This window comes from Parus major, chromosome 18 (genome assembly GCF_001522545.3).
Source record: "Parus major isolate Abel chromosome 18, Parus_major1.1, whole genome shotgun sequence".
Lineage (NCBI taxonomy): Eukaryota > Metazoa > Chordata > Aves > Passeriformes > Paridae > Parus > Parus major.
The window spans coordinates 10,998,569-11,024,881 of record NC_031786.1 but is presented as its reverse complement, the minus strand read 5'-3'; the positions used below and the strand labels follow the sequence as shown (position 1 = coordinate 11,024,881).

Below are 26,313 nucleotides of genomic sequence, written 5' to 3'. Positions count from 1 at the left end.
CCCCTTGACACGACCGTGGGCAGAATTGGCCTCTCTCAAACCTCTGATGCAGCAGATTTTGGGTACACCAGCCCAGCTACACAATGCTAGATAAACAGCTTTCTTCAAATACTAGAAAGGGTTTTGTCCTCCTATTAAGACCTCAGCTTTAGTGGAAGCCACAAAATCATAGAATGGTTAGGGTTGAAAGAAACCTTAAAGACCATCCAGTTCCATCCCCCTGCCATAGACAGGAAACCTTCCACAATCAAGTACATGTAGCCATTTATCCACAAAAATGGGGAAATCGAACCCCTGTCCTATTTTGCATTTCACAGAAATGAGCTTTAAGCCGCTTTCCACAGGTCCAGGGGCTGTTCACCCCCAGGGCAGCACTGGAGCTTCCCCTGCTGAGCTTCCCCAGGGTTCTCTCAGCTCTGTGTCCAGCCTGGCCAGGTCCCTCTGGATGGCAGCACCTCTCTGGGGTTGGTGGCACCTCAGGGCACCCTGCCCATGGTCCAGGGCATTAATTAATGATGATGTTAAACAAAATCAGAGTCCAGGATCAACCCCCAGTTACTGGTCTCCAAGAAGCCTTTGTGCCACTGATCCATCAGCTTTCAGTCCACATATCTTCAGCTTCTACACCCATATCAATCCACAAAAGCTCTGCTAAGATATTTTTTTATTATTATTCTCACAGAGCTGAGCCTGTCCTGAGCTATGTTGGTATCAGACAGTGCCATGTCAGTAAGATCAGCAGGTTTGGGGATTGAAATCCAGGAAAGAGCTCAGTCAATTCACTGCCTTGTGAAATAGCTGAATATAGCAACAGCATTTCTTAGGAAAAATTACACTGGGGATGTGTTTTACACTAAAAGCCACAGGGAATATACTAAATATACTTAAATATTTATAATTGAATATATCTGTATTTTATACTTAAAGCCACATGGCAGACTCAGCTGGACACCAGAATCCCAGGTCATGGCTGCTGGTTGGACTCAGGGATCACCTCAGATAAATGTGTTATGCCCAAGTTCTGGGGCAGGTGTTTTGCTCTCCCCAGTAAAAGAATCCACAGGTAGGCCTTTGATTTTCCTCAGCCAGGCTTTCCTTCTGGCTCGCTCTTTCTCTTCCGTGGGCTTTGCCTGCTGTGCCTGATGCTGAGCTGCCACAGTTGCCTCCCACACCTCCTGCTCTGCTGTCAGGAGCCTGAGCCCACTGTCCCTGTGGGAGCTGTGGGGACAGAAGGGTTTTATTCTCCTGGGAGCTTCATTCCTCATCTGTGAAGCCGTGCCAGGTGTTGGTTGGATCAGCTCTGAAGAAGCTGTGAAGAGATCGATGACCTGATCCCCATCTTTGGGGCCAGGAGTGCCTTTCCCATGGCCCCTGGGAATTTTCCTTTGTCCCAGCAAACCACAAAACTTGGGACGTACAAGACAGGGAGGAGGGATGGAGGATTTCACAGCGGGGCCATGCAAGGAGTTCTTCAGCCTGAGCCGCAGCCTTTTGGTTTCAAAGGGTGTGGAGATTCTTGTCATGGTGAGAGAATGGCTGTGCAGCCTGGCACGCCTGAGCTGCACTGTCCGCTCCTGCTGCTGCTGCAAGGGCACTTCAGCCACTGGCACCTGCCCAGGGCGCTGCTGCTGCACCTCCCTGGGCTCTGCAGAGAGCTCAGGAGTGGGGCTGGCTGTGGCTGGCTTGCAGGAGCTCTGCAGGGTGCCGATTGTTAGGAGGAACTTGTCAGGGGACATTGGACGGCTTGGGTTTCTCTGGGCCAGCTCATGGTCCAACGTGGCTTCTGCCTCCTCAGGTGCAGGGGGAGCTGGGCCCTGTTCAGCTTCACCACCTAGAGCCAAAAACAACACATTTGGGGTTCAGAGGCTTTCCCACACACTGCAGAGCATAGAATCAGAGAATCCCAGAGTAAGCTGAGTTGGGGCGAAGCCACAGGGATCATCCAGTGCAGCTCCTGGCCCTGCACAGACCACCCAACAATCCCACCCTGGGCATCCCTGGAGCGCTGTCCAAGCTCTCCTGGAGCTCTGGCAGCCTTGGGGCCATGTCCATTCCCTGGGGAGCCTGGGCAGGGCCAGCACCCTCTGTGGGAAGGACCTTTCTGTGATCTCCAGCCTGACCCTCCATCCCAGCTCCAGCCATTCCCTGTGTCCTGTCTTTTACCAAGCAGAGCATCAGTTGGTATCTGCTGGCCTGAGAAGCAAGAACCATTTCCTAGCCCATCAGAATCTGCAATATTCAGTTTGTGGAGCTGGAGGATTTGTCATCACACTGTATTGAATAGCTCTGACTAAAAACAAAATAACATCCCTGTGTTACAATTGAAAAGGTGCCTGTTTCTGTGCAGTTGCCTTTCCCAGTGATGGCAGATCCTCAATGTAGGTGTTCTCTCACTTTCTTGGGTGTTTGCAATGAATAATTCAAGCCCTGAATCAGCAGCGTTGTTTCCAAGCCCACCAGCTGTGTGAATATGAATACTACTACTGATTTCTGTCTTACTCAGTTGGAAAATGACAGTGCCTGTCTTGAAAAATGTGTTGAATTTACACCAAACCCTTGTAAAAAGGCAGAAGAGTTTCACAGAAGCCTAGAAAATGACAGAACCATTGAAATGGAGCAGCACATCTGCTCTTGACAACAGCAGAGTCTGAATATTGACTGGGCTGACAGCAGTGGCTGCTTGGTTTGTAACTCAGTTAGGAAAAGCCAGAAAAGCAAAGGCTCAGTGTGATACTTTTGGGTCTTCCACGGCTCTTTGGTGACTTGTCCTGAGCTTGCTGCTGCTCTGCACCGGCACCTTGGCGCTTCCCCTTCCGGGGCTTCTTCTCCTTCTTCAGCAGCTCTCTGTCAGTGGGTAGCGAGTAGTCCCACACCACATCCTCGAACTGGAGCACCAGCAGCCTGCTGTGGGAGTTGGTCACCATCCTGGAGAAGGGAGGGAAGAGCCATAAAAACACAGAATCAGACACAGCACATCCTGCCTGAGGGGCTCCTGTGCAACACAAACCCCAGGGCCTCAACAGATCCAGGATCATCTCTCCTTGAAGGAGCAGCAGCAATTAACCCCATCAATCAGACATTGCACATTTTAACTCGTGTTCTGTGTGAGTCTCTGGGGCTCTTTTCATTCAGCTCCACGGCAAAATTAATTTAAAAATACTTAGGATGAAAATCTCCAGCTGTGGACAGAGTAGTGCTAAAGGATGGAAGTACCTAACTACAAATACCATATTGCCAGGGACATCTAAGAGTGGATTGAAGAGCTGTGCTGGTCTGGATGGGATGGAGTTCATTTCTTCCTAGCTGCCCATTTATTGCTGTGTTTTAGAGTGTGGCCAACCCAGCCTTGAAACCACAACAGTGTTTTACCCATTGCTTGCACAGAAGCTGGGAGCCACCTTTAGTAAGAGGTGCAAAAGTGAATGAACCTGGAAGGATTTCTCATTATTGGCCATTATAAAGAGGCTGTAGGTCAGGGAACAGGCAGAGACTGTCAGGCATTGATTCTCTAACCTCCTAAAAATTTCTGGATTCAGCTTTACTGTTGTGTCTGTATCTTCTGCTAGAGAGAAACAAGAAATTGTACATTGCTGAAGAGACTAAGGAAATCTCCTCAGCCATTATGAACTAAACCAGACTACTGAAGCAGTTAATCAATAGTGGAGCCACTTAAAAGCTATTTGTGAGAAGGAAAAACACACCATTCTTGAATTTTCAGTGTAATCTACCAGATTTGGGTCAGAGCCTGCTGGCAGCTGCTGTCACCCACCTGTTTCCTGCAACGTAGAGATCAGACACGGGGTCCCTGCTGCTGCTGGGCTCCAACACTCGGAGGCAGGTTCCAGTCAGGAAGTTGAAAATCCGAATGTGTCCATCAGCACAGCCACTGATGACTCTGAGGTACAGGAACTCCAGGGACAGGACTTCCCTGAAAACACACTGGGTGAGGGTTGGCACTTGTATGGGGCTTACACAAGGAGAAAAGGTCCTGGGGAGAAGCAGAGCTCTGGCTGCAGCCACAACCTGCATTGAGGGGCTGATCAGGGCATTGCAAAGCTCTGACAGAGAGGTCTCAGATCACTCTACATCCAAACCAACAGCCCAGTGAATCCTTGCACTGGAAGCTGTCCCTGCCCATGGCAGGGGCTTGCAATGAGGTGATCTTTAAGGTCCCTTCCAACCCAAACCATTCTGGGATTCTGTGATTCCATGCTCCCCATAGCAACCATATGGTCGTGGCCATCTGCTGCATTTGAAATGTCAGTTTTATGTCCAGGAAAATCAGTGAAAACTGTATAATTCTCCAGTTTTCACAGTTCTAGATACAATTAAAGTTTGAGAGAATGGCATAACATGCAGTTGGTCAGCATGAAACTGGGCCACCTCTATTCCTGCCCAGGTGAGTGACACCTGTGGCACACAGTGGGGGATCCTCGGAGTATTGGACTGTACTCTGTCTTTAGTCATCCCTGGTTGTGATAAAGTGTTGTGGCTTTGCATTTCAGGTTGTTCCAGGTCTTTACTGAAAATACTGCTTGTGATCATGTGGTGCCTGACAGAGCCTTTGAGACAAAGACTGGTGAAAGTGGGGCTATTTTCAATCCTCAGACTGGTAATTAAGGCATTTTCTAGTCCTGTAAGGTTCACATTTTCTTTACAGGTCCAGTCCACTGTTGAATACAACTTGAAACCCATCTGATTCCTACTTGGGATGGAAGAAAGCTATCAGGCATCTCCTGAATTTTCCCAGCATGCTCCATCCCAGGGCATATCCATCACTGCTCCCTGTGACGAGGTGCCACTGGTCAAAGGACAAGCAGAGAACTGGGCCTTGGTGCCTCTCTAATGTCTGTAAAGTAAAAGAAGAAGGTGCAACACTAAGAGTAATCTGGATGTAAATCTGTCTGGAGTGTGCCATGGCATTCAGGACACCAGCCTGATATGGTTTTACAGGTTGTAATTGTACCAGCACACCCTATGGATAACTGTTTGTTTTATAGTCACTGAAATGTTCTGGGTGCTGCTGCTGAGCTCCTGGCATGGAATAACATCCCTTTTCCATCTTTATTACATGTGAGATGTTATTCCACCTTTGTGGTCTCTGGAATGTTGTCCCGGGAGGGAAGAGGGGGCTGCCCTGGCTGTGGGGGAGGTGCTCAGCTGGAGCTGGGATATCTGAGATTCCTGGGCTATCTCGCCAGTTCTCCACAGGTAAAGAGCTTCCCTCCTCTCCCAGGGAGGGACTGACACTGACCCTGGACACTGGATCAGGGAATTCACAGACTCAGTGCTCCCACAGCTGCCCAGCTGCTTCAGCTCCAGAATCTGCTTCTGAGAGCGAGGTTCCTGGTTTGGGCTGACCCCTGGTGCCTCCAGCCCCAGGCTGTGAAGCTCTCCTATCACCTCCCCAGGTTCAGGAGGTTTCTATGGAGCAGAGATGAACAAATCTACATAGAGCAAGCAGTGATGGGGAGGAAGCAAATTACACCCTGCGTTAAAATCAGCAGTGTCTGAAAACTGGCTGCAAGTCAGTTTTTAAATTATCTGCAGTTTCCTTGATTGGTTTAGGCTGCTTTGGGGGTTGTTTGGGGGGTATTTGGTGGGGTTTTTTTGGAAAGCCTTTGGCAAATGCAAAAAACTCTGATGAACTAGAAGAGAGTTTTGACCATTTAGCACAGAATTATCCACCCAAGAGGAAACTCACTTTGATCAGAGCCCCTGTCTCAGCACTCCAGACCTTCACCAGCCCTTGGTGACCCCCACTGACCACATGGGTCCCGTCCATCCTCACTGCCCACACAGGGCTGTTGTGCATCAGAGTCCTGAGACAATTCCCACTTTTCAGGCTCCACACTGTTGGGGCAAAAGGGAGGAGAATTAAAAGCACATCTGCCCCAATGGTGAGTTTTGAGAGTACAACATGCATTCAAAAATACTGGTGGATTACAGTCACACCTTGTACCTGCAGCTCTGTGAGGAGCTGACTGTTGGCTTAAAAAGCATAATTGCATGGCAAAACATTTAAATGTGAAGTCCACAAAAAACACATGTTTTTCACCTTTATTCTATAAGGAAACATCTGGCAAAGCTGAAGGTTAATACCACTTGCCCAAGAGTTGGGATGGCATTATAGCCATTAATTCTGAATAAATTCACAAAACCATTAATTCTGAATAAAAGCAGAAATAATGAGAATTTAGTCCCTGACACAATCAGAGACTGTGTGTGCATGTGTCCCCAGCTTAGGCCCTTGTGGAAACAACCCTCTGACTCACAGCCTTCCTTCCACCCTATCCCTGTGTCCCACTGCCCCAGCTCCCTGCCCTCTGCCCGTTGTCCTGCAGTGATTCTCTCTGGCTGGGAGCTCCCAGGGCTGCCTCTCACCTTTCACCATCCCATCCCCGGCTCCGGACACAACGTGCTCCTGGTGGGAGTCCAGGCAGGTGACTGCGGCGTAGTGACCCGTGAAGGTTCTCACACAGACACCGCTGTGAATATTCCAGCACCTACAGAGCGCCGACCCAAGAGAGGACAAACCAGATGGACTCCGAGATTCCTTCCATGTGATTCCATATTATTTCCTATTTAATGTGCCCAACTCTGGCACATTAAATAGGAAATAAGCCACACACCAGGTTAAAATCAGGAGCTGTTCCACTGAGGCGCTGAGAAATCGCAGCGATCAAGTCAGGTTAGCATTAAGATTTTACCCCTACCCTTGCCTTTGCCCTGGTTTTGCCAGGGGCTGTGTGTCCCAGGCACGGCCCCAGCTCACCTGAAGCTGAGGTCGAAGCTGGTGCTGCTGAGCAGGAGCCCCTTGTCCTGGCGGAGGGACAGAGCTCGGACGGGCCCAGCGCGGTGCAGCAGCAGCGGCACACACTGCCCTGCTGCCACTCGCAGCAGCCTCACGCCTCTGCTGCCAGCGGCCACCCAGTCCCCGCCTCTGTAGTGAGTTCTCCTTCTCCTGTCGTGTCTGGACAGAAGCAGCGCTGGGGTGAGCTTGGGCCAGCATTTCCCTGTGTTTAACTGAGCAGGGTGGGCAGCACTCCAGGGGGGAATCCTTCGCAGGGCACCACCACAGGCCCAAAATCTGCACATCCCTCTTTGGATCAGGGTGGACAGAGAGGTGAGGGCTCTTCCCAGCCCCATATCCCTTGGGATACCTAAACCTTACTCCTGTAAAAACAGCTTATCTTGGTATCTTTACTTAAAACATGGAGATTTCTTAACACTGACACTGAGGGACCCTTCTCCAGCCATCCAGGAGGATCACAGGGAAGGGAACAGCTTTCCTAAAGCTGCTGTTGGCCCCACAGCTGGGCACTCTACTCACTGCTCCAAGAGCACACGGGTCTTGTAGGGGCCACAAAAGACATTCCTCTCTTCCAGCTCGATCTTTTGAGTTTTCAGTTCTCGATAAGCCTCGTGCAGACTGAAATCCTCTGTCTGATGGCAAGAGAAATAAGGAAAAGTAACTCAGGGAGGCAGGAATGCAGCATTATTCCATAGCACTGAACGTGTCAGCTCTAGGGATGAACCCAGTGCAGACCCGGAGTGTTGGTAAGGAAAACCAGCAAGACCCTGCTTACTCCAGGGTTGTTTCCAGGCTGTGTTCTGTGACATAAATGGAAACCCTGAGAGCTGCACCCTTTATTCTGTGGGGAGCAGGGCCCTGGGCCCAGGATTGTGCCATGACTGGGGACACACTGGGATGAGGCAGAAGTTCAGGAATGCCTTCCGAACTCCCTCCCATGTGGGAAGGTGCTGAGCAAGCCCTGGTCTCTATGAACAGCTCACGATGGGGCAATCCAAAAGCAGGAGTGGGAAAGAACAAAGCAATTCCAAATTCACTGTGCTCTCTTCCAAGAGCTGTCCTCTCTCCTCCCCAAACCCCGACATGCAGCATCTGTGGAAGGCAAAGAGCCTCCAACAAACCTTTGATTTATGTCTCTTGGTCTGCTCCTTGGCCTTCACTTCAACGACCTCACCCTCATCATTTAACTGGGGAATTTGCACATCGACTCTTTTAGCATAGTTTGGAATGGCTTTTCTAGGACACAACTCCTGGAATAAACCAACAGAGACAACAGTTACTGCAGAGCCAAGGCATGCAGGGCTGCTGCTCCTCTCCTCAGGATGCTGAGGTTCCCTGCAAAGCTGAGCTGCACACACTGGCTTGTTGTTGAGACCTGGCTTACATTTAGCACTTTATCTACCTAAGGTTTAACTTCTGGTGAAAAAATAATTACTTTTTATTATTTTTTTCCAAACTCTAGTCTTAATCCTTTAATAAGCAGCAAAAGTTTGAGCTCATCTCATCTTTGGCAGGCACTCAGTTGATTCAGAATTCAAACTCACTGAGATGAGAGGCTCTCAAAACACCTTGGTCAACACTCAAGATTCATTTTTGGCCTGTGAAAGCTCCCCTGAAGCCTTTTTTGAAGGCTAGCACAGAGCTGAGATTCTGTGCTCTCTTCACAACCCAAAGCAGCAGAGGCTTCAGGCTGTCTCTTGGGGGAGACTCCTTCACACCTTGCTGGGTCTGTGGCAGGTCCTGCTGGCCAGGAGCTCTCCATTCCTGTGTACCAACCTCTGCCCCCAGCTCCTCACAGACACCTGGCATGTCCCTTGCCCTGTGTGGAGCGAGTGAAGCTCATTCCTGAGCTGCCTTGGGAGCGGTTGTAACTCTGCCCAGCCTCCACTATCTGTGGAAATTTTCATTGTGAACTCTGCTTTCTTGAAGAATGTTTGGATCCATTTTTAGAGTCACAGGCTCTCTAAAGGAGTGTAAAAACCATTCTCTGGTGCTTCCTTGTGACAGTGTGAAATGTCACCTGGCTTTGCTCTGCAGCTGGAAGGGCCATGGCAGAGTTGGGGTCAGCCTCTGGTACAGGAATTTCCATTTAACAGCTTGGGCAGCAACAAAAGCCCCTCTTTTAGACGTGCATCATAATGGCAGGAGCCCAGGTGTCCCACCTGCAACTGCAGGAGGTCCTTCTGCACTGTACTCCGACACTCCTGGTCCTCCCGGACCTGCCTGACCAGGAATTCCCAGTGGCCATTCACAGAAGAACAGGCATCCAGGGATTTTTGATCCAAAAGCCCTGGGAAGTTAAAAGGGAGAGGTTGGCTAATCCCCACTGGAGACCATCCCTTACCCTTGGGGGAAGTCACTGGAAAATCAGAGCAGCTTTACCCAGGATGGCCATGGACAGGTGGAACGGCAGGATGCGAGTGAAATCCTTGGGCTGGCTGACATCGGAGTGTGACTGGAGAGACGCAGGAACCATAGTGGCACCTGCATCAGCTAAGGACAAAGGTGAGCTGTCCCCTGCATTGGGACCTTCCTGGCAGGGCACTCAGTGTTGTGGGGCCAATAGCTTGGCACCGCCAACGGTACCGGTACCGGCACCCCCAGCGGCACCCCGACCGGTACCGGTACCGTCACCCCCACCAGCACCGGTACCGTCACCCCCACCAGCACCGGTACCGTTATCCCCACCAGCACCGGTACCGTTACCCCCACCAGCACCGGTACCGTTACCCCCACCAGCACCGGTACCGCCGCCGCCTGGCGACAGTTACCGTAATAGCCAACCGGCGCCGTAATGCTGCTAAGAGCTGCGCAGCCCGCGGGCACAGCCCCTCGGCAGGCGGCGCCGGCGGTCGTGCGGGGGATGGGGTATGTCGAGAGTTTGGGGATGTCGAGAGTTTGGGGATGTCGAGGGTTTGGGGATGTCGAGGGTTTGGGGATGTCGAGGGGATGGGGATGTCGAGGGGATGGGGATGTCGAGGGTTTGGGGATGTTGAGGGGATGGGGATGTCGAGGGTTTGGGGATGTCGAGTGTTTGGGGATGTCGAGGGTTTGGGGATGTCGAGGGTTTGGGGATGTCGAAGGTTTGGGGATGTCGAGGGGATGGGGATGTCGAGGGGATGGGGATGTTGAAGGCTTGGGGATGTCGAGGGGATGGGGGATGGAAGGGTGATGGCAGGTGCCAGGGGATGTTGAGGGATGTTGGGGTGCCAGGGAATTTTGGGGGATGTTGGGATATGTTGAGGGATGTCAGGGGATGTGAGAGGATGTGGGGGGGTGCCAGGAGATGCCAGAAGCCCCTCCACAGTCAGGGCAGAGCACCATGCCAGCCCCAGGCTGGGCAGTGACACAAATGGGCACAGAACGCCCCACGGAACGCCCCGGGAAGGGGAGCACAGGTGGCCTTTGGACGCCGGTGTTTGGTTTTAGACACAGAAGCCCAGAGGTCACCCAGGTCATGGGCACAGTGCTGACCCAGGGTTTCAGGTAGAGAGGCTGAGCAAAGGCTTCATGATCTGATGGTTAACTTTATTGCAGAACTCTCTGAATCTTTCACCAAATGGAGGAGGCCCCTGCCCAGCCCAGGAGCCCCAGGAAGCCATGCCATGAGGAACTCAAGCAACATGGATGGGGATGGGGCAGGAAAAGCAGTGTCAACCGCCTCATGCTCCTGGGATGGGCAGGGAAGGGCTGGGAGTGGGTTGCTCATGGAGCTGGTAGCAGAGATGCCTGTTCTCACAGTTCTCAGAGGAGAAACTCCAAGCCCAAATTGTCCCTCCTCTGGTGGCTGTGGCTGTGCCCTCATGGCCACAGGGCTCGCTCTGGGGTGGGGATGGAGGCACCTGGAAGAACCTTTCCTTGTCCCACTCTCCCAGCTTAAGAGAACACCGAGCGTGGGATAGCGAAGAACTTGCACGGGATTGCCTTCCTCTCGATCTCGAGCCACAGGGAGAATAAATCCAGCTCCTTGTGCTCCATGGCCAGCTGGAAGGTGAATCTCTGCAACAGCGTGGTGAGGAACAGGAAGAGCTCGATGCGGGCCAGCGCCTCCCCGGGGCACATCCGCTTCCCTGGGCACAGAGAGAGGGGTGACACCGCTGGGGAGCCACGGGGCAGGAGGGTGGGCGGGCAGCCCACGGTGAGGTAGCACAGTGCTGGCACTGGGTGTCTGTGCTTGGGAAGCACTGACCTGCTGAGAACGCCATGAAGGCCTCGCGCTTCCTGAACTCGCCCTTTTCATCCAAGAAGTGTGTGGGATCCACTTTTCCAGGGTTCTCCCACTGGGTTGGATCCGAATGCACAGAGGAAAGTACTGGAATAACAGGAGTGCCCTGTAGGAGAGGGATGGGGCAGGCATGTAAGGAGGGACATCAGGACCACGCCACGGGCTCTGCTGGAGTGGATTAGTCCAGGGGGAGCATCCAGACACACGGGGGAGGCTGGGTGGACACCCCAATACCCAAGCAGGTTCCCATAGGGAGGCAGCCTGGAATGGTGGCTCTGTGCCACTGGGACAACTGACGTGGGGGTCTGATGTCCCTCTGGTCCTGCCAGTCTCTGTGCAGCTCACAAGACACAAATTACTGAGTTACTCCTGTGAAACTGCCCCAAATCCAAAGGCAGGAGATGTTCCCTCAGGATGGATTTTGCACACAATGCCCATGGTCAAACCAGGAGAGGTGGCTGTCCTCAAGTCTGCTGAGGGGTGATGGGGTCTGGCCTGGCCCCACCCCAGGGTGGGCTCCTGCTTCGGCCCTGCAGCCCTGCACGACTCCATGGTGGGAAGAGTTTTCCAGGATGAGCAAGGGAGCGACACGGGGTGTGAGCAGGACAGGCAGTGACATTCACCTGCCTCTGCTCCCCTCTGAAATGTCATTGCTACTGAGGATTGGGAAAGAGCTGGGACCTTCAGATGTGTGCAAATAGTCCAGGGACAAAGGCAAATGTCGGTCAAACCCCGCTGGTGACAGAGGCTCCGGGGCCAGCCTGTGTCATACCTTGGGGATGGAGTAGCCCCTGAACAGGACATCCTGCGTCGTCATGCGCGGGAAGTTCTCAATGCGCATCTTGTGGTAGCGCTGCAGCTCGTGGATCACAGCGTTGGTGTAGGGCATCCGCAGCTTGTCCTCTGTGCTGGGGGCACGGCCAGTGCCCACCACAGCATCAATCTCCTCCTGGACCTTGGCTGGGGACAGCAGAGGGGGCTGGGTGCTGCTGTGCAACCTCCCCAGAGTTTCTTACTGACCTCCACAGACACTTATCCCAAACCGTGGGATGGGCTAGAGGGGCAGCAACCTGGCCTAATCCCTTGTAGAGCCCAGAACAGAGCCTCTGTCCTCATCCCTCCCTGCATCAGGCAAGCTCAGAGCATCTCCCACAGGCCAGTTCAGGGACATCTGCACAGGCAGGGATGGGGCACAGGGAGAAGCACCTGGCCTGTGGGAATCCATCTAATGGCTCCCATCCTTGGGTGACCTCACAGGATGATTTGGGTCTGCCCCCAAATGGGACCCTCCAGGCCTGGGACCCTCTGCCCTGTGAGCACCCCAGGCACAGGAGCAGCTGTGTTTTGCTGGCATACCTTGGATGTGGGGGTGCTTTGCCAGCATCAGCAGGAAGAACACCAGGGTGTTGCCGGTTGTCACCGTGCCGGCGCCGAACAGGTTGAACACTGACATGATCAGGTCTTCATGGCCGTACATGGTCTCTGGGCTGCCCTTCTCCTGCAAGAAGGTGTGGTGGGGTGGTATTCAGTACTGTCTGGGTGATGCTCTGGGCTGCAGCCAAGCTGGAGGGCAGCCCCCCTCTACCTTCTCTGCTCTCATCAGGAAACAGTCGATGTAGTCCCGGGGGCAGCTGGAGTCCAGAGTCAGGTGGTGGAACCGCACCTTCTCCTTGATGTGGTCCTTCAGCTTCTGGCAGTCAGCCAGGACTTTCTTGTGAGGCCCTGGGAGCCGGTGCATGATGCTGGGAAAGGTGTTGTACACCTGTGTAGGGACAGGGCATGGCAGGGCTCAGGTTCCTGCTTTGTCCCACCAGAGCCAGGGAGCTTCCTCAGCCCCCTAGGGCAGCAGGCAGAGGGTGCTGAGCACACCAGGCTCCCACCTTGGCGAGGGGGGACAGGAAGAAGCTGACGTAGTTCCCAATGGCATTGATCAGCTCCAGGAAAGCCACATCGCTGTAGCTGTAGCGGCTGCCGAAGACCACGGAGCAGATCACGTTGGCAACCGCGTATCTGAACATGGTCATTGGCTCAAAGGCATTGCCTGCAGCCACAAGAGGTGAGAAAAGCATCCAAAAGTTACCAGTTATTTATCTGCTTCAAGACAAAGAACACCCCTTCCCCCTTGCTCCAAGGCCCTGATTTTGAAGCCCCTGATTCTGGCTGATCTGCTGGGCCTGACAGCCACAGCAAAGAGCCCTCCTGAGCCGTGGGCTCCTCCATCCTTCTCCCTGCCCCTAAAGCCCACCCATATCTTGGGCTGAGGGAAGTGCAGGCATCTGCAGGAAGCCCCAGGAGATGTGTGGGCACTGGCAGGGTATTGTTGGAGGGGAGGAAATCACCCTGATAACCCCGGATCACTGGGACAGTGTCCTAGCTGTGCATTCCCAGGCCCACACAGTTCTGTTCTCTATTCCTGTTCTCCTTCAGGGAATGAAGCACCAGTTCAGAGCAGGATCGCCCTGCTGGCCCTTCAGCTGTGGCTGCAGCACATCCCTGCAGCCCCTGGCTGGGGTGGGGCTGGATCTCAGCCCTTCCCTGCAGGGGTCACCCACACCAGGCCCTACAAACAGCTCTGGGGCCACCCATGTCCCATGGGGCTCTTGTATGTCCTCTGCCTGCCACAGGGCCAGCAAGGATAGGACCACGTCACCTCTGAGCTTTGCCAGCAGCTCCACCAGGTGCTGAGCCTCCTGCTGCACCTTCTGGGACATGGAGCTCTTCCCCATCCCAAAGTCCCGCAGGGTGCTGAGCGTGAACCTCCGCAGCTCCCGCCACTTCTTCTCGTCGTTGGAGAGAAATCCTGGAGGGACACGGAGGAGATCAGCCCCTGGCCACCCTGCTGCTCCCCAGGAGTGGGAACCCTGGTCAGAGCCAGGCTGAGGAGCAACAGGGCAATGAACCAAGGAACAGTGCGGGTGTGCAGTGTCCATGAAAGGATGAAGATCTTTGCAGCAACTTAGAACAAAGCTGGAACTGCCTAACTGGAATTAATACTGTCCTTGACAAGGGGCTTAGGAGTTGAAAGGTCTTGAAGAGTGGGAAATGGGTGTTGGAGGTCTTGAGTGCTGAGCTCTTCCTTAGACTCAGCTGTGGCCATCTGCTCACCCAGAGATCCAGGAGAGATCCAGGCACTCACCATAGTCTTTGGAGAGATGCTTCAGGGCGGGGATCTCAGGTCTGCCCCCAAACTCCTCGGAGTGTCCCACCAGGGCATCCTTCACTGCCTCGTACCCACAGAGCACCACCACCGGCTTCAGCCCCAGCCACACAGTGAAGATCGGGCCGTAGGTGCTGCTGAGCTGGGGGGACGAGCAGCTCTGTGAGCCAGGGTCCCACACCAGTTCATTCACTCCATTTCAAACTGGGACGTGAGCCCACAGCATGGTGAATGCCCAGCAGGGAGGGGAAGTGCCTCCCTCAAAGCTGTCACCTCATCCTGCACCTTATCCCTGTCCCTGTCCCTGGGGGTTTTATTCCAGTGACACTTTGGGGGGTTCAAAGCACCATCTCTGGGAAGCGGCTCTGGACAGCGGCAGCACTGTAGAGGGTGCAGGGGCACTGTCACCACATGGGTCCCTTACAGGAGAAAGGCTTTGATAACAGGGTTGAGTCTGCCCCCAACAGAAGGGATTTAAGCAATTCCTCCCATAGAGCAAGAGATGAGGGAGGGGAGAAGAGAAAAGAAAGGTAGGAAGAGTCACCTGTGGGATTCCCCTTTTATTTTGGCATGGAACTTTCCCGCTGTCTGTCCTGCTGGGGGTGCCAATGGGTCCAGCATGTCCCTTACCTTCTCGTAGTGTTTGTAGAGGGGCAGGACATCTTTCTGCCACAGGTTACCCAGGATGGGCCATGGGGCTGGGCCAGGAGGCAGCCGGCTCCTCTTCGTGTCACTCCTCCAAACCAGGAGCCACAGGATGGAGAAGAGGAGGAGGAGGGTGAAAAGTATCCCAGCAAATCCAGCATCCATCCTCACCGTGCTGCCGAGCAGGGAAAGAAACAAAGGAATTCCAGGGAGGAGGCTGAGCAGAGAGCAGAGCAGAGCCCAAAGCTGTTGTGTCTGCCCTGCCTGAGCACAAAGGGCTCCAGGCTGCTCAGGGACCCGGAGGTGCTGCTTTGTCCTGACCGGGCGCTCCTGTCCCCTCTGAGCTGTCCTGGGCACTGGGAGTCCTGTGAGAGCCGGCAGGAGCACTGGGGAGATGGTGACTGTCCCCTGCCCGTGCTGCTGAGTCACCTTTGCTCTGTGCTCCTTTGTGGTGGCACACGGCAGAGGAAGATGTCACTGTCCTGGCCAAGCCTTTCATGTCCCCTCCAGTCACTGCCCTGCCGGTCACTGCCATGTTCACCAGGGCAATGACCTAGGAGGGGATGTTCTGGCAAACAAGCAGTTTGCAAGGCGGGCACTGTGCCTGGCCACACACCTGTGGGCTAACAATGTTCCATTAATCTCCTCTCTGATGAAAATCGGCTCAGAAAATAGAAAAAACACTTCTTTTTTTTTCTGGTATCTTTTGGGGTTCCTTTTGGGCTTTGGAGGAAAATCAGCCCAAGGTGTTGTGGTTGTTGCAGGTGTGGGTTAACTCCTCCCTGGGCTCCTCCAATGTGCGTCTTGCTCTGAGCACCTGCACATCTGGCTGCACACAAGCACATCTGGCACGGGCACAGCCAACCCACGTCTGGTCAAGAGCGCTCACAGCTTGGCTGAGCAAGCTGGGCACAGGCCAGCTTCCAGGAAAATATGGGATTCCTCCTGGAGGAGAAGAGGGATGAGGTTCAGGTCCATGCTGGTCCTCGCAGAGGAAGGAGCCCCTCAGCAGAGGGAATTCAGTGGTGCTGGCAGAGAGGAGCCTGCCCTGCACCACTGACCTGGAGCACAGCATCTCCTGGCACAGCCACGGGTTGAGGCTCCCCCAGGCTTTGGGGAGCTCTCCCAGCCTCTGTGCCCTCCTCACACCCTCCCCACACAAGCCATTTCCAGCTGATTTCCAGATCCCAGTGTGGGCATGGAGCAAAGCTACCCCCGTGGGTTCCCCTGATCCCTGCTCAGCTCAGTGCTGACACTGACACTAAGGCAATTAATGTTATCCTAATGCCACTTTCCCATCGGCATCCTGAGCCCTCCGAGGTGCTCTGCTCCCCCAGGGCCTCATCCCTGTGGAATGGAGGATATGTAAACACCTCTATAGAACATTCCAGGCTCTCCCCTCTCCCCTCTGCCAGCCCAGGCTGAGGCAGCCCTGGCAGCCACTGGCCACGAGGCCCAGACCAGTTAATGACTGAGCTGGGAGTATTTTTGGTTGCTCTCAATAATGCAGCAGCACTGGCTGAGCAGAGCCTGGCTGTAATTACAGGGCCAGTGTCATTTTTCATCACTGTCGCCCTGCTGGCTGCGAGGGAGCTCCACAGCAGCATGATGCCAACGCCCCTGTCACAGCCCTGGCATCATTTCTGGGGATTGCTGTGGGGTGCCTGCAGAAAATACAGTTGTGTGCACTGTTAACCAACCCCTGGTGTGAGGGACAGGCACAGTGGGATTTGTCCCTGCAATAAAGCGTTGTTTGTGTGGTCCCAGGGCTTTGTCCTGATGGGACAGAGGCAAAGCAGTGGCCAATAGGGCATCCTCAGTGCCCATTGAGGAGCCAGAAGCCAGCCAGTGGCCACCTCAGGGTCAAGAGAGATCCGTGTGACATCAGCAGTGCCGTGGTGGTGAAGTGCTGGAGCTGTGCTGGGTGCTGCCTGGTGATGGAAGCCACTGGAGCATTGTGGGCCCAGCTCTGGTACAGCCCTGGGCACTGAGCAGGGCTCCAGGCTTTGCTCCCTATGGGTCCAGCACCATATGGGTGCACCCTCTGGGGCTCAACACGGCAGTGCTGGGCCCTTCCTTCATCTGCCTCCACGTCCCAGCTAAACCAGGCAGCCAGCTTGGCCAGGCTTTCCAAGACATGCTCGGCCCATGAGCAGCACAACTCTTTCCCATGGCCAGCATGTTTCTCCTGGTTCCTGAAACACCTCAGAGGTCTCTGGGAGCCCTGGGGACAGCTGGGGTGGGATCTGCTGTGGGTGTGAGAGGCAGCCAGGTGGTTCTGTGTCCACTCTTCACAAGCAGGAAGATGTAATTCAAGAGGAAGAAGAAGCAATCCTCAGTTGCCCTCAATAAATATCATCAAACACTGGCTCCTGGTCCAGCAGCAGCAGGTGATTTGTACAGGGGTGGCAAAGCAGGGCAGAGCACAATCCCGGCCTTGGGAACAGGTGTGGGAAGGGTAATGGTTAATCCAGACTTCATCTGGATCCTTCTGTGGCTGGGAAAACAAGAACCAGACTCTATGCCCGTTAATCAGAGCGCACAGAAGGCAGAGGAAGGCAGCTCTGTCTGCAGTGCCTGCAGGATCCATCCTGCCCCAGAGCTGTGCACATCACAGGCAGGATTCCCGAGGTCCTGACCCCGCTGTGAGGACAGGCAGATCCCAGAGATCCGTTAATACTTGGGAATGCTCCTCTGGAGCGGGGCCTGCTCCGTGGGCATGGACCCTGTGCTGCCCCGAGCACCAGAGAGCAGTGGGAACCCATCCCAGTGCAGGGAGTCATCCCCTCACCGCCTCCAGGACAACCAACTATGAGGATATAATTAAACTTTCCAATAGTATTTTGATTTCTGAGCCCCCCCTGCTTCCCCTGCCGCCCATCTGAGGGGTGTCGGGGGTGAGGAGTGACTCTGGGTGGGTTGCCCATAGAGCCTGCAGGAATTAATTGCTTAATCACAAGCATTCATTCATTTATCCCTCCCGTAATTCCCTGGACAGCGAGGTTGGCTGCAGCAGGGGGCTAGCGGTGGGTCCAGATTATGGATGCAATTCCAGGAAAGGAACCTGCAGCTCTCCCTGAACCCTCACTCCTCACAGGTCCAGGGCCCTGCTCCCACTTCCCCATAGACATGGCTCTAGTCCTAAACAATGTTTGGAGAGGGAAAATGTTGCACTATGTTCATGGAAAATGAGCCGAGCCTTGCCATGCTCCCCTTTTCCCAGTGGTGAGATGGATCCCAGCAGGACGTCAGAGAAAATTATCCAAAGGATGTGAAATACATGGGATATCTTAGAACAGCTGCACTGCCCTGAAACCTTCCCGTCCTGCTGTTCACCTTCCTGCGATAATTACAGAGAGGAGAAAAAATCCCCCCCTTCTCCTCCTCTGCTGCCTTCCAAACACCCCACATCCCTACCCAGAACACGGCGCTCCTCTGCTCCCCGTTGTGCATTTATCACATCCATAAACCTCACTGAAACACGTCCATTTCCTGGAGAGGGGAAATCAGTGCTCCACACAGCGGAGGTGACGCTCAAGCCCCCCGAGCGGGAGCGGGGCACCCACCGTGGAGCCAGCCTGGAGACCTGGCTCTGGCACCGTGTCCCTGCCCATGGCACCGGGGCCGGCTGGGAAGTGCCAGCACCTCCCCTGCGTCTCTGCAGCCGCTCCCAGCTCGAGGCCTGCAGCCCCCGGAGGGCGGAGAGGGCTCGGTGTACCTTGTCCCTGCAAACCACCCTCGGGACTGTGCGCGGGGGCAGCAGGCTCTGCCCCTCCTCCTCATCGGCCAGGTCCCCTCTGGCGGGGGGTTTAACCCTGGGCGCTGTGCGGCGCCGGGGGATCCCTGCGGGAGCGGCGGGCACAGCCCCGGGCAGCAGCGTCTGCCCTGTCCCGGGCAGGAGGGACAGCTCCGGTGCCATATGGCACCCGCTGGGACGGGCACCGCCGGGCCAGGTGACAGATGGCAGGTGGAGCAGGGCTGCTCCTCCCGGCGGCACAGCCGTGCCAGGCGCAGCGGCCCATTCCAGCCGGGAGAGGGGACGGGGGGATGCTGCAGGCCCCGGACAGAGAGCCCTGCTGCCGGGGAATCGGCTCCTGCCCGGTGCAGGGCTACTCACACTGCACAGGGACTGAAACACGGAGTGCACAGCCCGGCGCCTCCTGGGGCTTGGGAATGGGGGATGGGATGGAATCCTGCCGAGGTTGAAGGCTCGTGCTCCAGCACAGCTCAGACAGGACAGAGCAGGGGTTTGCTGTTGGTCACTTGTCCACACCAGCCCAGGGACAAGGGGTGGGAGCAGCTCCCCGGCCGCGCCCCCTGCTCCCCTCCTCCTTTTCCCTGTTTTCCTGCTGCAGGGATTGCACAGACACTGCTTCCATCTCACCGTTCATTATCTCTGTCTCCTGGAACAGCAAACAGGGAAATGTGATTAAAGCCCTGTAGCAGGGAGCTTATCAGCCTGTGGGAAGGCCATGAGTTCCCTCCTGCCAGGAGAGCATCCCTGGCGCGGCCGCGGTGTCCTGTGACTCCTGCTGCCTTCAGCCCACGGTGGGATGTGACCTCTGCAGGTGGCGGGCAGGAGGGAGCCTGTGGGGCAGGAGGGAGGATGTGGGGCAGGAGGGAGGATGTGGGGCAGGAGAGAGGCTGTGGGGCAGGAGGGAGGATGTGGGGCAGGAGAGAGGCTGTGGGGCAGGAGGAGCCTGTGCTGCACCTGCACGTGCTCCCATCAGCGCTGCTCTGTCAGATGGCTCGCCACTGCATTGGGCTGCTCTGACATTAATTGGCTTTGACCCATCTGTGCCGACGCTATCAGATCTTGGAGCGGCCCCGAGGTGCTGGGGTGGACGGGAGGGACAGCGCTGTCACCGTGTGAAGGAGAGCGGGTCAGAGCCGGCGGCGTCAGGCTCTCACACTGACCTTATTGGCAGCACTGCGCTGGTGAAGGCGAAGAACATCCGCCCTGACAGGGTGTTTTGGAGCTGCCGCTGGTCCAGGAGAAGCTGGGCGCTGTAACTGTTTGCCACAGGGATTTTCTCGGTGTTGTCCGTGAGGGTCACCCTTCCTGCGCCCATGGAAGGAGCCTCTTGCTGGCACCGGGAATAACAGCTCTGAGCTGTGCAGCTCCTTGTCCCTCTTCAAAGGAGCCAGAATTCCCTGTCTCCACCCCCAGACACCACATAAAATACCTGCTTTTTCCATCCCGCAGTAATGGTGCCATTTAGAATGGAAAAACGGGGAGAGGAAGTGCTGAGCCTGCACCAGCTGATGCCAGAGGAGATGCCAGGAGCTGCCTGGCTTTAAAACGTTCCCAGATCCTGAGAGAGACTGGGCATGTGGTGCAACAACAGCATCACCGGGAGGAGAGGGCGCCCTGGGCGCCGTCTCAGGAAAAACCCCCACACTGGGCATCATCAGAGGTTTTGAGTTCCTAAAGCGGGAGCCCAGATCCCTCTCCCCCACCTCTCTGTATTCCGGTGCTCGGGCTGTAAAAATCCTGGGGCTCCTTCCTAGCCCATTTTTCAACTGGGAAAAGGGACAGGACAAGGGCTGCGGGGCTGCAAAGGAGCAGAAACTTTGCGGAATCCAACGGTGAGCGCGGCTCTCCTGACCCGGCTCTGGCAGGGTGGAACACGGACAGGTGGAAAAGGGCCGGGAGCCGGGGATGTGCGAGCAGAGCTCCCAGCCCAGCGCAGGGACTGCCCTGGGGCTCTCTGCTCATGGCTGGCAGTGGCACTCAGCCTTGCGAGCGCGGCTTCCATCGCCCCCGAGGGTCGGGTCCAGATCGAGATTCAGGACAGGGAAACCGGGATGGGGAAGATGCGCCTGCCCTCAGGAAGCGTCAAGGGGCGTTCCCTAAGCAGGTTTCACATCCTCAGGAGGATCGGTAGATTCTGTCTATTGCACACCAAGATGCTCCAGAGCAATTAGATCAATCTAGTGCCCTTCAAACAGAGCGGTGCCAGCGTGGGCAGAGCCGCCCTTTGGGGGCTCCGCGCCCCGGGCAGGGCGGGAGCATCGCCCCAGCTCCTGCCCGGGCTCTGCAGAGCTTGGGGGGCACAAAGCAGCCGGGTAGAGGGGGCCCGGGGCTGGGACAGGCTCCTGCTCTCCTGCCCGGGGCTGCAGCCGGGTCCTGGTCCGGCTCCCCCGGCCCTACCCGGGGCTGCGCTGCCCCAGGGACTGTTCAAAACTGCCCCAGCCCCGAGTGTCCCGAACCCCAGAGGCTGGACAGCAGAGATGGGGGTGCCGGGGTGGGAGCCGGGAGCTGGAAGGGCTGCGGGAGCGGTGCTGGGGCCGCGGGAGCTCTGCGGAGCTGCCAAAGGATGCCAGGAGATCCTGGGGAATGCGGGGGCCGTGCCAGGGGACTCCGAGGTGATGTGGGGCGGATGCCAGGGATGCTGGAGCGGCGGCTGGGGCCGTGTCACGGGACCCGAGGGGATGCCAGGTGACGCTGGGCGTGCCAGAGGGATGCCGGGGGGACGCCAGGTGATGCCGAGGCCATGCCGAGAGATGTTGAAGGATGCCGGGGAGATGCCGGGGCTACGCCCAGGGATGCCGGGGTGAAGTCAGAGGATGCCGGGGGGGATGCCCGGCTCCAGGTTCTCTCCAAGACCCACCCCCTGCCCGGAGAGCCCGCCGGGGCGGGCGGCCTCGGACTACATTTCCCATGGCCGCCGCGGCCGGGGGCGGTGCGGGGAGGCGCGGGGGGCGCGGAGCGCAGGCGGAGGCGCGGAGAGGCGCAGGGGCGGCGGGGCCCGCTCGGCCCGGCTCGGCTCGGCTCGGCCCGGCCCGGCTCGGCGCCGGGCGGGGATGCGGGAGGGGCGGCCCGCGGCCCCCGGCCCCGCTGCCCGCCCGCACCGCCCGCACCGCCGCCACGATGAAGAAGCAATTCAACCGCATGCGCCAGCTCGCCAACCAGACCGTGGGCAGGTAGGGATGGGATGGGATGGGATGGGATGGGATGGGATGGGATGGGATGGGATGGGATGGGATGAGGGTGGGGACGGACCCTGCCCAGCCCAGCCCTGCCCACAGCACCCATCCCGCACCCTTCCTGCTCCCGCCCGCCCCGCCGCACCCTCACCTGCCCGTTCCCAGCTCCCTGCCCGCTCCCTGCCGGCCCCAGCGCCCCAATGCCATGTGTCCTGCCTGCCCCCCTGCCCTGGTCCTGCCCGCCCCACTGCCCTGGTCCTGCCCCCTTCCTGCCTGCCCTACTGCCCCTACTCGCTGCCTGCACTCTGGCAGCCTCACTGCCCTCATCTCACACTCTTCCCGCTCCCTGCCCCCTCCCTGCCTGCCCCTCCTCCCTTCGTGCCCCAGTGCCCTGACGCTGCACGTGTGCCACTGCCACCTCCTGCCTGCCCCACTGCTCCTGCTCCGTGCCTGCTTCCTTGCCTGAGTCCCGCTTGCCCCACTGGCCCTAATCCCACTCCCTGCCTGCTCCCTGCCTACCCCACAGCCTTCCTCCTCCCTGTGTGCCCCTTGCCCTGCTCCCTGCCTGAGCTCTGACACCCTCTGTCCTCACTGTGCCCCTGTCCCTGCCCCTCTCCCCGTTCTCTGACTGCCCCACTGCCCCCATACCCACCCCTTACGTCCTCCTTGCTCATTCCCTGCCTGCTCCCCTGCCAGTTAACCCCTGCCTGTCCCCGTACACCTGCCCTGCCCAGCTCCCTGCCCCTCTACCCACTGCCCTCTGCCTGTCCCTCTGTTTTGCCCATCCCCTCTGTCCCAGAGCTGCGGGGACACTCTCTGGGCTCCCCAGCCCCATGCTGTGGGGTACCCCACTGTCCCCAGTTCCCCTGGCACCCCTGGGTGGCCGTTTGGCTCTGGAGCCGGAGCTGTGCCCACGGGAATGCCCACGGGAATGCCGTGTGTGCCGACACGGCCAGGCCTGGGTTTGATGGTGGCTGTTGTGTAATTCCTGGAGATTTTGCAGCGGGGGGGGGGAAGAGGATTTATTTCTTTTCCCTTCCCGTCGCGGCTCTGGGGCACTGGCACAGCTGGAGCGGCTCCGCATCCCCTCGGCATCCCCAGGGCTCCTGCTGGCACCCCCCGTGTTCCCCACGGCGCCGGGGGCGCGTCCTGCTGGCTCGGGCGGGCACGGGCTGGGATGGCAGCGGCCCCGCCTGGGCTGCGGGAATGCTGGGCAGCTGCGGGAGCGTGGGCAGGGAACGCGGCTCCGGGGCTTTGCCGTGGGAATCGGCACAGGAGCCGTGCGGGGAGCGCGGGGTGGGAATGTGGAGTGGGAATGCGGTGTGTGGTGAGCATGGGGTGCGAGTGGTGCCAGAGTGCGGGGTGGGGTCCTGGAACAGGAGCGTGGCACCGGGAATGTGCGGGACACGGTGCAGGAGCGTGCTGTGGGGCCGTGGCACCGGGAATGTGCGGGACACGGTGCAGGAGCGTGCTGTGGNGACACGGTGCAGGAGCGTGCTGTGGGGCCGTGGCACCGGGAATGTGCGGGACACGGTGCAGGAGCGTGCTGTGGGGCCGTGGCACCGGGAATGTGGCGCTGGGATCGGGCTGTGGGAATGTGGTGCAGGAGCGCCGGGAGCCCGGCAGTGCCTCCCGGGGGGGAGCGGCAGGGGGGTGTGGGAAGGGGGCTGCTCTGGGGACAGAAGGTGAGATTTTCCCGTGGCGTTTGCGCCGGGCCAGGTTCCCACTCCGGACCCTCCCAGGGGGCTGCACGGGGGGCTGTCCCTTGGTTCCCCGCACGGCATGGGAGACGTGAGCCGGGCACTGCTCCCATCCCTGGCTCCAAAATGGTGCCTCTGCCAGGGCCGGGAGCACCCTCCTTCCCACATCCCACATTCTCCTGGGAATGGGGCCGGGGGCTCGGATAACCCCCTACTAATCCTCTTAGGGGATGTGCTGGGCAGCTGGGAGGCTCTGGAGGCACCCAGGGCCGGCGGTGGGATGCTGCCCCTCTTCCCTGGGATGGGGCACCCGGAGCATCCTCAGGGCTTGGCTGGATCTTACAGAGCATCCTTGTTCTCATCCCGGCTCTGCTGGCGCCCACCTCAAGGTGCTTTTCCCTTTTCCCACTGTGGAGTCCTGAGCAGTCCTCTCCAGACAGCCAGAATCAGGAATAATGGATAGGATTAAGGAATAATAGATGAAAATAGGGAATAATAGATGGAAGTAAGGAATAACAGATGAAAACGGAAAAATAAAAGGAAGTGGGAAATAATACATGGAAATGTGGAATAATACACAGAAACAAGGGATGATTAATGGAACTGAGGTATAATTAATGGAAATAAGGAATAATTAATGGAAATAAGGAATAAAAGTAGAACCCTGGTGTTTTGTCTCCCTGCAAGAGGCTCACAGGGGGACAAGCACCACATTCTTTGGGGGTCTGAGGGGTGTCCCCTCCTCCCTGTCATCAAACCCCAGCATGGTCCCCTTGCAGCTCCAGCGCCTTGAATCTGGGATTGGGGGTCACTGGGATGGATCCTGTCCCGGGCTGAGGGCTGTGCTGACATGGGGGCTGCCTCTTGGGGGTATTGCTTCATTCCAGGATAGTGGGGACAGCAGGGACATCTGCTCAGGTCCCCCTGCAGGGTGTGCAGAAAGGTGTCCCAGCCCCTGGCGGCTGTTCCTGCTTTAGGTGGAGAGGTTTCCATAAAAAAGGGAAGGAGAGAGGGGACTGAAGAGAAACTCCTCCGTGGGTCAGCAGAAGCCAGAGGGGACAGGCAGGAACAGCCCTTTGTTCCTGAGAGGAGGGCACACAGGGACCGAGGTGAGCAGGAGACTCAGGGCTTGGGCCAGGGCTAAGGTCAGGAGCAGGGCTGGGGTAGTTAGGGTTAAGGTAAAGCTTAGGCTCAAGCTTAGGGTTAAGGTCAAGGTTAAGGCCAGGATCGGTTCAGGATAAGGATCAGAACCAGGGAATTATTGGGGCAGGGTGGAATCAGGGTCAGGTGAGGAAGTGACTGTGTCCTTTCCAAATCCTTGAGCTTTGTGTCCCAGCTGCCACCACCGGGACCTTCCCAGCTCCGCTTGATGCTGGGAGCCAGCACAGAGCCCGTTCCCTGGGAGAGCAGCAGCTCCCACAGGAGCTGGAGTGGGAAGTTGGAACCTCTGCTGGACCCTGAGCATGTGGTTTATTTTATTTTAGTTTAGTTTAATTCAGTTTAATTCAGTTTAGTTCAGTTTAGTTTGTTTGGGGTTTTTTTTGTCGTTTCACTTGACAGAAAGAACTGGGGATGCTCAGCCCAGCCCAGACCCACACTTGGTACCCAGCCTTGGGAAGAATTCCTGTGCCAGTCCATGAGGGGCAATAATATTTATCTCCATGGGGTAGAAAAGGGGAAGAGAAACCAAGGAGTGGCTGTAGAACATCCTGAGGAGGTTTCCTGCAAAGTGTCTTTGTTCTTATTTCTGTTTGTCCGTGCCATCGGGAGATCCCGCCTGGCTCCAGGCAGTGGCACAGTGGCACCAGGGTGTCACCTCTGTCACTCCAGCGGCCTCAGCAGTGCTGGGAATTTCCCAGGATGGGCTCCGTAGGGATTTTTTTCCCATGGGGATTAAGCCAGGCGCTTGCAGCCACGTGCAGTGACACTCTGGGTTCCCCAGCAGCACAGGGGGATGGAGGACAGCAGGAATGGTGGCAGAAGCTCGGAGGGGTTGGATTTTTCCTCCTCAGCCTTTCTGAGAATCCCACGCTGTGACCCCCCTCCCAGGGGAAGTGGTGCCATTTGGGGCTGGATGTCCCCTCAGTGGCTCTCGGGGAGATGCTTTTCCAAGCCCCAGGACAGCCACACATCCAGACAAAGCCTTTAAACACCGAGGGTTTATTCCTGGTGGTGCAGGAATATCCGGCAAGAGAGAAGGACATTTTCTTCTGCTTGCACGAAATAAGGGCAGAGGGAAATAAAAGCACTGCCTGGGATTTTCCCAATGGGATTTGCAGGAGGGAACAACACCCTGTAAATAGCCGGGCTCCCCATCTGCGCTTCGGGGTGCCGGTGACTCGCTGTCAGCAGAACCTCCTGGGATTTCGGTTCTGGAGCCGGCAGATCCCGGCAGCCCCGGGGATATTTTTATCCTCCTCGCAAAGAGGCAGCGCTGACAACCTGGAATATTCATGGAGCGAGCTGAGGGTTTTGTCCCTGCTCCAGCAGCCTCGGGGCTCTGCACCCTGCAGGGGCTTCTCCACGGTTTCTAAATGGGGATGGAAGCGTGGTCGGGATGGGGAAGGAAGCTCCAGGAGCAGAGGGCCCCGAGCATCCCGTGCCAAAGGGATGCCTGCACAGAGCTCGCCTTGCCAGGAAGGGGCAGGAGATGAGGACGAGAGGCTTTTCTGCCTTGCAGACTCTGTCCCCCATTTTGCTTTGCTCCATTCGGTTTTCCCAGCTGTGGACAGGATGGTTGGAAGCTGCTCCAGCCCTCCCTGCCTGTTCCTCCTGCTGCTCCAGCCCGGCTCCGCAGCCGCGGGCAGCCGGGATGTCGCTTGTGTCACCCGCGGGCAGGACG

General features: G+C 56.8%; 2 protein-coding genes and 1 long non-coding RNA gene across 5 annotated transcripts; 1 reads left to right on the top strand and 2 right to left on the bottom strand.

The window, feature by feature from the left end:
- Nucleotides 1-647: 647 nt before the first annotated feature.
- Nucleotides 648-10,219, bottom strand: LOC107212621 (F-box/WD repeat-containing protein 10). Of its 3 annotated transcripts, none has more exons than XM_015646111.2 (11): nt 9,197-10,219; nt 8,977-9,104; nt 7,936-8,064; nt 7,334-7,446; nt 6,776-6,973; nt 6,385-6,506; nt 5,705-5,853; nt 4,707-4,849; nt 3,770-3,928; nt 2,735-2,925; nt 648-1,831 (listed from the first exon to the last, which is right to left on the bottom strand). In XM_015646111.2, the coding sequence occupies exons 1-11, from the start codon at nt 9,288-9,290 to the stop codon at nt 996-998; spliced, it is 2,262 nt and encodes a 753-aa protein (XP_015501597.1). In that variant the 5' UTR covers nt 9,291-10,219; the 3' UTR covers nt 648-995. The 3 variants fall into 3 exon arrangements, with proteins under 3 accessions (XP_015501597.1, XP_033374619.1, XP_015501598.1); XM_033518728.1 differs by having other exon boundaries at nt 2,798-2,925; XM_015646112.2 differs by lacking the exons at nt 7,936-8,064; nt 8,977-9,104; nt 9,197-10,219 and having other exon boundaries at nt 6,776-7,176; nt 7,334-7,427.
- A 102-nt stretch (nt 10,220-10,321) lies between these two features.
- LOC107212622 (cytochrome P450 2C5-like) lies at nt 10,322-15,264 on the bottom strand. The gene is made up of 10 exons (XM_015646114.3): nt 15,163-15,264; nt 14,827-15,016; nt 14,176-14,338; nt 13,690-13,839; nt 12,920-13,080; nt 12,625-12,801; nt 12,396-12,537; nt 11,812-11,999; nt 11,004-11,145; nt 10,322-10,884 (listed from the first exon to the last, which is right to left on the bottom strand). The coding sequence occupies exons 2-10, from the start codon at nt 15,004-15,006 to the stop codon at nt 10,691-10,693; spliced, it is 1,497 nt and encodes a 498-aa protein (XP_015501600.1). The 5' UTR covers nt 15,007-15,016; nt 15,163-15,264; the 3' UTR covers nt 10,322-10,690.
- A 3,021-nt stretch (nt 15,265-18,285) lies between these two features.
- LOC117245261 lies at nt 18,286-20,046 on the top strand. Its single transcript, XR_004499761.1, has 2 exons — nt 18,286-19,389; nt 19,655-20,046. It is a non-coding gene; the product is annotated as an uncharacterized LOC117245261 (long non-coding RNA).
- The last annotated feature ends 6,267 nt before the right edge of the window (nt 20,047-26,313 follow it).